The 11,223-nt window shown below is 44.7% G+C and overlaps 1 protein-coding gene across 1 annotated transcript in view; it reads left to right on the top strand.

The window, feature by feature from the left end:
* Window positions 1-10,933, top strand: part of KCNK13 (potassium two pore domain channel subfamily K member 13) — a 100,220-nt gene extending 89,287 nt beyond the window's left edge. Inside the window, exon 2 of the mRNA XM_029062178.2 lies at window positions 8,423-10,933. Within this exon, the coding sequence (XP_028918011.1) occupies window positions 8,423-9,315 (893 nt within the window). The 3' untranslated portion in view covers window positions 9,316-10,933. The remainder of the gene's footprint in view (window positions 1-8,422) is intronic.
* Window positions 10,934-11,223: the final 290 nt, after the last annotated feature.

Below are 11,223 nucleotides of genomic sequence, written 5' to 3' on the forward strand. Positions count from 1 at the left end.
AACTTCCAGGGACATGATGGTGGAACTGAACAGCCTGTCCTGGAAAACCTTTTCATGGTGAAAAGTGCCCAGGATTTAGGAGGAAGCTGTAGGGAAAATTGCCTTGAGGAAAAATAAATGGCACAAATAAGTTCTTTAGCCTGGATAATAACCCCATGAGAGTTTGTGGTGGGTCTGCCCAGTGAAGTGCTGGGGGCAAGGATTGAAAAGCTGAAATAAATACAGGCAGCGTTGCTTTAGCCTGTCATTATCTAGAAGGTGATGACCCCCAACCAGATGGAAGTGGAATCAGGATCTCGGTTGCCCTAATCCTTTCTGAGGCTGCAGCCTAGCTCTAAAAGATCTGTTTCCAACAGTCCTAGGAGCAACAGATTCCAAGTATGGGACCATAAGCACTGTAAGGATTCCTCCACCCCTTGAAACCTCAAGAGCCCCTGCTCTAGTTTTTAAAGGTAGCAAAAGGAGCGAGAACACCCTCCCCTTATCCACTTTCCCAGGCAACAATAAAGGAGTAGTAATAGTGTTTATTAAGCACTTGCTGAAGACATCTGGAGGTCCATGGATGGCTCACTGTTTGTCTGACGGGTTTCAGGTGCAGGCCAACCTGGAATCTAGGTCGTGAACTAGAAGACTGTCTTAGGTCCTTTCCAGCCCAATTAGAGTATGATCTTGTGAGTCTACATATTGTTCAGGTGGAACTACCGAGAAGCATTTGGGTCATTCAGATTGTCATCCAAATGAGAAGCAGCATAGCTTAGTGGTGAGAGCATGAGCCTAAGAGTCAGAAGATAATGGGTTTGAGTTCCGGATCTGTCACTTGCCTGGGGTGTGACACTGGAGAAGTCACTTAACTTCTTGTGGTCTCAGTTTCCTCATCTGTAAAATGGGGATTGAATACTTATTCTCCCTCCTACTTGGACTGTGAGTCCCATGTGAGACAGAGATTGAGTCCAACCTGATTATCTTGTATCTACCCCAGCACTTAGCACATAGTAAGCACTTAAATGCCTCAAGTACAGTTATTTTCTATAGTCTAAACTCATACTCTCTTACCTATTGTATATGTCAATTTGAGACCACATATCTCCATTGGATTGTAAATAATTTAAGAATAAGAACTCTATCTTTTGCTTATGTTGTAATCCCAAGCACCTAATTCAGTGTTCTGAACACCATGGACATTCAGTAAATGCTACTATGATAGAAAAAAAAAAGCATTCACACTTCAGAATCAAATGCCATATTTACTGCCATTGAGACAGTAGTGACACTTGAGGACTCCCTGGGTATTTGAGTAGCCTTTTGTGAATTGAGGAGACGCTAGAAAAGGTGCCCCAAACCAGGACTCACCAAAGCTGTCAGATCCACACCTCGTTAGCCACTATATTGCATTAATGCCAAGGGCCAAGCTAGAAAACTGAGACAGACCCCTAAATGGGACAAACCCTTTAATACAACAGGGATACACCTATAGTGCAGATAGTCTAGCAGGGTGTCTTAATCGCATATTGGTCTTTTAAATGTCACTGGCATGAACATTTGCATCATTTAAAAAATGAAAGAGCACTTTCTATATACGAATACTTTGGCATCTACTAAGTGACCCCAGAGTTACAGATTTGTATTAAAAAAGGTTTTCACAGGTCATTTCAATATTATACCAGTCTCAGTCTTATAAATATAACTTCAAAGCCCACCTCAAAAACCTGCCCAGCCCAACCCAGCTTTCCTCCTCTTCCAGTCACAACTAGAGTTATCCAAACCTCTCTTAATCTTATGGTAGGAGGATCTATTGCTTTGTGTTTGTATGTGGCAGGGGTTGGGGATGCTAAGGGTCATGATGAGCAACCCCAGGTCCCCTGTTCATCTCTTTGCCTGTTTCCAGTCTCATATTGGTTTCTGGAACCTTGGGAGGTTTTGGAGAGCTCCAGCCATTAGTTCATTCAATTGTATTTTTTGAGCGCTTACTGTGTGCAGAACACTATACTAAGCGCTTGGAAAGTACAATTCCGCAACAGAGACAATCCCTACTCATCAACAGGCTCACAGTCTAGAATAAGGGAAATAGACATCAAAACAAAATAAGTAGACAGGCATCAATAGCATGCCTGCCTAGACCCCTAGGAGTCAGAAGGAGCTGCGGCAGACACTCCCCATGGGAGTGGGGCAAATCACCAACACCCCAAGAGGCTCTTCACTCTGGACGCCCATCCTTTCCCCGAACAGAGGGTATTTATGCACCCAGAGGGGTGGCTAAGTAGCTGTTGAGAAGGTTGTTTTCTATTATTAGAGTGATCCTCTAATAATTCTGGGATTCTTTCTAGTGACTAAAAAGTCAAGATCAGGGAGAGAGAAGTGGTAACAGTTAACTCTGTGAGCTCAGACTAAGTAATGAAAACAGAGTGTGAGGAAAGGATGTAAAGGGCAGAGGGAGGAAGTAAGGGGCTATTGCTAGCCTAAGCTGGGCTCCACCACAGCAGGTCACAACCCACCTATTTCCTTTTCTCTGCAAAAATCCATCAGGATGGGGTGTGATAGGGAGGTTCTGAGAGTGAGTGTGGCATGTAAGCTCTTGGGAGAATGAAAGAGGGCAGATGTTACTATTATGAAGATTATTTTCATATTTCTTGGTTTTTATCTCCATTTAGTTGTAGCTGAACTTGCATGAGCTCACTAGAAAAATCAGTAAGATGTCCAGGGTATTGTTTCCTATTAATCATTTTGTCTTGGCCTTTTGGACCACCCTCAGGCTAAGGTGTGAGAATTTAAGGGGTTGACAGAGGGAAATTAAAGTGTGCAGCATATTCTGAATGCTGTGCTGAAACTGACACATGAACAAGAGTCACCACTAGTGGCAAAAGCAGAACAAAGCTTCACTTTGCAAATAAAACCTCCCAAATAAGAGATGACTGTTCTGTTGAATGTCAGAAAGTTGTTTTCTCAGTCTCAACTCTATTTTCCTTCTTCATTAAATGTCTCACCTTGACATCGCTGAACAGTTAAGCAGTGTGGGAAGCAGAGAACGTAGTGGCACGAGCATAAGCCCGGGAGTCAGTGATGCTGCCATTTGCCTGCTGGGTGACCATGGGCAAATTCATTTAACTTCTCTGTGCCTCAATTAACTCATCTGTAAAATGGAGATTAAATCCTACTCTCACCTACGTAGACATTGAGTCCCATGTCGGGCAGGAACCACATCCAATCTGATTGTCTAAGGTCTACCCCTATGCTTAGTACGGTGCCTGGCACATAGTGCTTCAGAAGTGTCTTAAAACAGTTTAAAGTGTATTTTCTGCACTTTGGTTTAAAGGTTACATATGCTTCATTTTCTGTACTAAAGTTAGAGGGTATATATGTGTGTGTGTGTGTGTTCGTTCAATAGTGAGTTTGATTTCTCTGGGAAGAAAAATTTAATTTAATTGAAAAACTAATTAGTGACTCATTATGCTTCTTAATTTATTTACTCAAAGCATGATTTCTCAGTTCCTATAGTCACCATCTTGTCCAAATTGATAGAAAAATTGTAACCTGCTCATTCAGACATATGTAGAGACAGCTGATGTTGAGGATCTCTATATCTGGCAGTAGTGTTAGCCCAGAAAAACATGAAGTGCAAACTGGAAACACATAACACAGTTTAGCCTGGGGTTTTGATGATTGGTTCCATGTTGCAGCATGGTGTAGTGGTTAGAGCACAGGCCAGGGAGTCAGAAGGTCATGGGTTCATTCATTCATTCAATAGTATTTATTGAGCGCTTACTATGTGCAGAGCACTGTACTAAGCGCTTGAGATGAACAAGTCGGCAACAGATAGAGACAGTCCCTGCCGTTTGACGGGCTTACAGTCTAATCGGGGGAGACGGACAGACAAGAACAATGGCACTAAACAGCGTCAAGGGGAAGAACATCTTGTAAAAACAATGGCAACTAAATAGAATCAAGGCGATGTACAATTCATTAACAAAATAAATAGGGTAATGAAAATATATACAGTTGAGCGGACGAGTACAGTGCTGTGGGGATGGGAAGGGAGAGGTGGAGGAGCAGAGGGAAAAGGGGAAAATGAGGCTTTAGCTGCGGAGAGGTAAAGGGGGGATGGCAGAGGGAGTAGAGGGGGAAGAGGAGCTCAGTCTGGGAAGGCCTCTTGGAGGAGGTGATTTTTAAGTAAGGTTTTGAAGAGGGAAAGAGAATCAGTTTGGCGGAGGTGAGGAGGGAGGGCGTTCCAGGACCGCGGGAGGACGTGACCCAGGGGTCGACGGCGGGATAGGCGAGACCGAGGGACGGCGAGGGGGTGGGCGGCAGAGGAGCGGAGCGTGCGGGGTGGGCGGTAGAAAGAGAGAAGGGAGGAGAGGTAGGAAGGGGCAAGGTGATGGAGAGCCTTGAAGCCTAGAGTGAGGAGTTTTTGTTTGGAGCGGAGGTCGATAGGCAACCACTGGAGTTGTTTAAGAAGGGGAGTGACATGCCCAGATCGTTTCTGCAGGAAGATGAGCCGGGCAGTGGAGTGAAGAATAGACTGGAGCGGGGCGAGAGAGGAGGAAGGGAGGTCAGAGAGAAGGCTGACACAGTAGTCTAGCCGGGATATAACGAGAACCCGTAATAGTAAGGTAGCCGTTTGGGTGGAGAGGAAAGGGCGGATCTTGGCGATATTGTAGAGGTGAAACTGGCAGGTCTTAGTAACGGATAGGATGTGTGGGGTGAACGAGAGGGACGAGTCAAGGATGACACCGAGATTGCGGGCCTGCGGGACGGGAAGGATGGTCGTCCCATCCACGGTGATGGAGAAGTCTGGGAGCGGACCGGGCTTGGGAGGGAAGATGAGGAGCTCAGTCTTGCTCATGTTGAGTTTTAGGTGGCGGGCCGACATCCAGGTGGAGACGTCCCGGAGGCAGGAGGAGATGCGAGCCTGAAGGGAGGGGGAGAGGACAGGGGCGGAGATGTAGATCTGCGTGTCATCTGCGTAGAGATGGTAGTCAAAGCCGTGAGAGGGGATGAGTTCACCGAGGGAGTGAGTGTAAATGGAGAACAGAAGAGGGCCAAGAACTGACCCTTGAGGAACTCCAACAGTTAAAGGATGGGAGGGGGAGGAGGCTCCAGCGTAGGAGACCGAGAATGATCGGCCAGAGAGGTAAGAGGAGAACCAGGAGAGGACAGAGTCCGTGAAGCCAAGGTGAGATAAGGTATGGAGGAGGAGGGGATGGTCGACAGTGTCAAAGGCAGCAGAGAGGTCAAGGAGGATCAGAATGGAGTAGGAGCCATTGGATTTGGCAAGAAGGAGGTCATGGGTGACCTTAGAGAGAGCAGTCTCAGTAGAGTGGAGGGGACGGAAGCCAGATTGGAGGGGGTCTAGGAGAGAATGGGAGTTAAGGAATTCTAGGCATCGATTGTAGACGACTCGTTCTAAGATTTTGGAAAGGAAGGGTAGTAGGGAGATAGGACGATAACTGGAGGGGGAAGTGGGGTCAAGAGCGGGTTTTTTTAGGATGGGGGAGACGTGGGCATGTTTGAAGGCAGAGGGGAAGGAGCCCTTGGAGATTGAGTGGTTAAAAATAGAAGTTAAGGAAGGGAGGAGGGCAGGGGCGATGGTTTCTAATTCCGGCTCTGCCACTTGTCTGCTTTGTGACCTTGGGCAAGTCACTTCACTTCTCTGGGTATCAGCTCCCTCATCTGTAAAATGGGGATTGAAACTGTGAGCCCCACGTGTGTCAGGGACTGTGTCCAACCCAATCTTCTTGTGTCCACCCCAGCACTTAGTACAGTGCCTGGCACATAGTTAAGCGCTTAACAAATAACATTATTATTATTACTATTATATTGAGTAGCAGAATCCAGAGAAAGGGAGAAAATTTTGAAACCTGTCGCAGTTCAGGAGTACTCCTCAATTCAGCTGTAATGTATTCCTTGGAAACATGTATGTCTCTTGATCAGATCTATCAGAGCATGTGTTTTCCTATATACTATCAGGTTATAAATTGGGATCCAAATTCCAAAGCATCTGGGAAAATTATATGGAATTCCTTTGTGTGTCAGGTACTGTTATATTAAGCATCCCTAAATTATTGTTTAATCCTTGCTAAGTAATTCAAAGAAAAACCTCACAATATTAACTAAATGAGGACCTGTAGTGTAAAAGTGGATCTTTTGCAGGAGGCTGCAAAAGTAACATCTTGTTCTGTAGACTGTGGCAGTGAACTTTTAACCTGAGTAAAGCATTTCTCCAGTTTAGATCGAGAAGCAGCATGGCTTAGCGGAAAGAACCTGGGCCTGGGCGTCAAAGGACTTGGGTTTTAATCCCCACTCTGCCCCTTGTGTGCTCTGTCACCCCAAACAAGTCACTTAACTTCTCTGTGCCACAGTTACCTATCTGTAACTATTTAGTATAGGGACTGTATTCAACCTGATTAAACTTGTGTCTACCCCAGCACTTGCTACAGTGCCTGGCATCTGCTGCCATGAAGCAGCATGGCGTAGTGGATAGAGCATGGGCCTGGGAGTCAGAAGGTAATGGGTTCTAATCCCAGCTCTGCCACTTGTCTGCTCTGTGACCTTGGACAAGTCACTTCAATTCTCTATGCCTCAATTATGTCATCTGTAAAATGGGGATTGAGACTGTGAACCCCACATGGGTGAGGGACTCTGCACAACCCAATTTGCTTGTTTCCATCCCAGCACTTAGTGCAGTGCCTGGCACAAAGTAAGCATTTAACAAATACCAATATTATCATGAGAAGCAGCATGGCATAGTGGATAGAGCACAGGCCTGGGAGTCAGATGTTCATGGGTTCTAATCCTGGCTGTGCCACTTGTCTGCTGTGTGACCTTGGGCAAGTCACTTTATTTCTCTGTGCCTTAGTTACCTCATCTGTAAAGTGGGGATTGCCCCCCCAAGGGACAGGGACTGTTTCCAACTTAATTTGCTTGTATCTACCTCAGCATTTAGTACAGTGCCTGGTGCATAGTAAGGGCTTAACAAATACCATTATTATTCTTTTTTACTACTACTAATAATAATTATAATAAATACATTACAATACAAATACATTAAAAAGAACACAAACCAGCCTTTCTGTTTTCATAAATTATCCTGTGACATACCAGCTCCTTCTGAGCACTTCTGACCACCTCTTCATGCCGATATATTCCTTTCACAGTCAATCAATGGTATTTATTGAGCATTATCTGTAGACAAAGCACTGTACTAAGTCATTGGAAGAGTTCAATACAACAGAGTTGGTAGACATGTTCAGGAGACGTTTTTAGGAATTCATCTGATTTCTTTAAAATTGATGCAGTGCTTTTTATTCCCCATATCTTTGGTGTTGGTGGAGAGACAGTAACTATTTCAGTGCTTTGGCACTTTGAATATGTTATGTAACGTTGGGAAAGATAGCAAGCTATTACAACTATATTTCTAGAATGTGTGCATCTTAGTGTGACTGTAATCTGGGGTTTGCCAGTAGTGAGATGCTGTTTTAAGGCTGGGATGCACAGTCCAGAACCCAGCAAAAAAAAAAAAGCAGATTAAACCTTAAGGAAGACTACTCAGCCATTCAAATGTTTCTTCCATAGGTTTTCAGCTCATTTACCAGTGCCCCTGTTGAAGCCTTTTTCCTTGTATTTGGGAAAGCAGCCTAGACTTGTCCCTACAATCTGAAACTACTGAGTGCTGAAACATGGCCTTATTTTAGGGTGAGGTAGGGATTTTTGTAATGTATACAGCACCCAAAATTAGGCTAAGCTATTTTAGTTACTTTTGCTCCCTTTGAAGATGTTGAATCTGACATCCTGTACTCAGGAAGGCCAAGGCTTATTTTTACTTTATTTTTATGGTGTTTGTTAAGTGCCTACTGTGTGTCAAACACTGTTCTAAGTGCTGGGGTAGATATATGTTCATTAGGTCTGACCCAGTCCCCATCCCACTTAGGGCTCAGAGTCTTAAGTAGGAGGAAGAACAGTTGAGGAAAGTGAGGCACAAAGAAGTTAAATGACTTGCCCGAGGTCTCTGTGCAAGTAGTTGGCAGAGCCAAGACTAGAACCCAGGTCCTCTAACTCCCAGGCCTGTCCTCTTTCTACTACTACTAATAATAATAATTATGGTATTTGTTAAGCACTTACTATGTGCCAAGCATTGTTCTAAGCACTGCGGTAGATACAAGGTAACCAGGTTATCCCACGTGGGGCTCACAGTCTTAATCCCCATTTGGCAGATGAGGTACAGCACAGCCTGTACCTGTGCTTGTACCTGAGAGCAGCCTGTTCTCAGCACAGATAAATTGAGTGGCTTGCCCAAGGTCACACAGCAGACAAGTGGCGACCTAGGATTAGAACCCATGTCCTCTGAGTCCCAAGCCCATGTTCTTTCACTAGGCCACAAAGGACCTGGGTTTATTTTAACTTCTCTTTCCTCCCATTTTGTCTCCTGTAGGATTTGGCATGACCACCCCAGCAACAGTGGGAGGTAAAATTTTTCTGATATTTTATGGCCTCATTGGCTGTGCCGGCACCATTTTGTTCTTCAACCTCTTCCTTGAGCGCTTGATTACAGTCATCGCCTACATCATGAAGAGCTGCCATGAGAAGCAGCTTAGGAGAAAGGGGACCCTTCCCCATGACAGCAGGCGGGGCTCTGGCAACTCTGAGGTGGACAGCTTGGCAGGGTGGAAGCCCTCCGTGTATTATGTCATGCTGATCCTGTGTTTGGCATCTCTTCTCATCTCCTGCTGTGCCTCTGCGATGTACACCCCCATCGAAGGATGGAGTTATTTCGATTCACTTTATTTCTGCTTCGTGGCCTTCAGCACCATTGGCTTTGGGGACCTCGTCAGTAGCCAGAACGCCCAGTATGAAAGCCAGGGACTCTATCGATTTGGCAACTTTGTCTTCATCCTCATGGGAGTTTGCTGCATCTACTCCTTGTTCAATGTGATCTCCATCATCATCAAACAGTCCGTAAACTGGATCCTCAAGAAAATGGAGTGCCGGTGCTGCCAGAGATGCCAAAGGAAAGTCTTCCGGTCGAGGAGGAACGCGGTCATGCCGGGCAGCATCCGGAACCGACGGAATATCTCCATCGAGACCGACGGCGTGATGGAGAGTGATACCGATGGGCGTCGGCTGTCCGGGGAGATGATCTCCATGAAGGACTTCTTGGCCTCCAACAAGGTCTCGCTGGCCATCATGCAAAAGCAGCTTTCTGAAACGGCCAACGGCTGCCCCAGGCAAATCAGTACGATGTCCAGGCACAATGGATTCTCGGAAGGGGTGGGGGCCTTGGCGATAATGAATAACAGGCTGGCAGAGACGAGTGTGGACAGGTAGAGAAGAAGGACAGGAATGTGGTTGGAAACAGAGAGCACAGGGGATGTTGGCATCGGAGAAGACAGCCTAGGAGTCTCCCAGTGTAGCTTCCTGGCCTGCTGTTTCAACTCTCTTGCTTTTTACCACTTCTGTGTCTTCTTGGATCTCTGTGGTCATCTTCTTGGTCCTTCTTTCATTTCCTGAGGACAGCAAACAGCTGAAGGACGTGGGTCAAGTAAAATAGACAATTACTCCAACCTCAGACCTCTGCTGCCTTCAGGGGAGATCTTTATTCTTTAAACCTAAGATGGGTTTTCAAAGCAGACTCATGAATGCAGCACAAGAAATTCAATTCCTTTTCACCAAGTCAGATATCTATTGCACTAATTTTGACTCCGAGACTGCTGCCTTTTTCTTTTTTGTTAGCCCTGGTTTCTCTACTTCTCCAGATTGTCCCCACGTGGACAAAGAACCTCTACTCACCTTTTGGGACTACCGAATGATTGTATTTGTCAAGGATAGCCAAGCCTGTTATAGAATGTAACACGACCTCTTCCTTGAAAGGGCGCTGTTACAGCATGTTAGGGTCTAAATCGGATCAACCAGCAATTCCATGGACAGTTGTCCCTGGGAAAAATCTGTTTTATTTTGTATGCTAAGGGGTGGGAGAGATTGTTTGTTTGTTTGTTTGTTTGCTTGTTGGACTCAATGCTGAGCTTTTGTCGTTTTTCAGATTACCAGCTGACTCTACTGTCTAGGCGTTTTAATAGTTTTTTTTAATGGTATTTGTTAAGCACTTACTATGTGCACATGTGCACATATTGGACAAAAGGGGTTTTTGATAAGAAAACAAAATTCACTACCAAGCTTTTAAGCAGAAGCGTGAAGACTATTTCTATAATTATGAAGAACAGTTTGACATTATCTTTTTTAGTGCTCACGTAGCCCCATCTCATTTCTACCAGGGTTTTGACCTGATGCAAAGATAATGACTGTGTCTTGATTAGAGCTAGAAACTGAATAAATCCTCATGTTATTTAAATACAATGATCTAAGGACTTGCTTTGGACAGTTGGGGAGAGGATCCAAATAGAAAATACATTAATCATGGCCTGAATAACAAGCGTGGGAGAAATAACCTAATGACCTCAGAGACCTTCAGCATCATGTATGAGGGAACAGAAGAAATAATATACAAAGCTGGATGTTGAAATAGGATTAATCTGTTGTGAATATATTTCATTGCCAGGGCACTGTGCACTAACCCAGGGCATTGAAAGAGAATCTCAAATGCCCTCCCTCCATTTTTCCCTTTGGATCTTTGTAGAGATGAAAAATATTTTGGTTCTTATTGGGCTTTACAAAAACCTATATTGTTGAATAGGTTGCTGTGCCCCTTTTACAACTTCCTGGGAAAGAAACTTTAGGAGTTACAGACCCTTCCAACCCGAGCTCTTTCAAAATGAAACTGCCTGCTGCCATTTCCTTAAAGGAATTCAATTTAATTCAGCAAATTAAATTTTACCCAAAGTCTGCCAAATGGGCCCAACATTTTTCAAATTGTCTGCAATGTTGCTTGTTGAGAGCTTAATCTTAAGGGAGGAAGAGTTCTTCTGAAAATAAAATTTCTATTAATGGCGTAAAGTCTACCTGGATTGAACCCAGTAGGATTTAGTTGAATACTACTCAGGGGTTTCTTAGTAACTAGCTCTTTCAGCCAAAATCATCCACTGTATTTACTGAGCAGCTGCTGTGAATGAAACACCATGCTAGGGGCTTGAAAAACAAGCCGAAATACGAGGTGACATCATATGTGAATTCAATGATACATTAATTCAATGATCTAAGAGCCCACTGTGACACGGGTAGCACAAGCCACTCGAATAGGTGATCGAAGAACATCACTGAGTGTGGCTAAGAACAAGATAA

This window comes from Ornithorhynchus anatinus, chromosome 1 (genome assembly GCF_004115215.2).
Source record: "Ornithorhynchus anatinus isolate Pmale09 chromosome 1, mOrnAna1.pri.v4, whole genome shotgun sequence".
Taxonomy (NCBI): Eukaryota; Metazoa; Chordata; class Mammalia; order Monotremata; family Ornithorhynchidae; genus Ornithorhynchus; species Ornithorhynchus anatinus.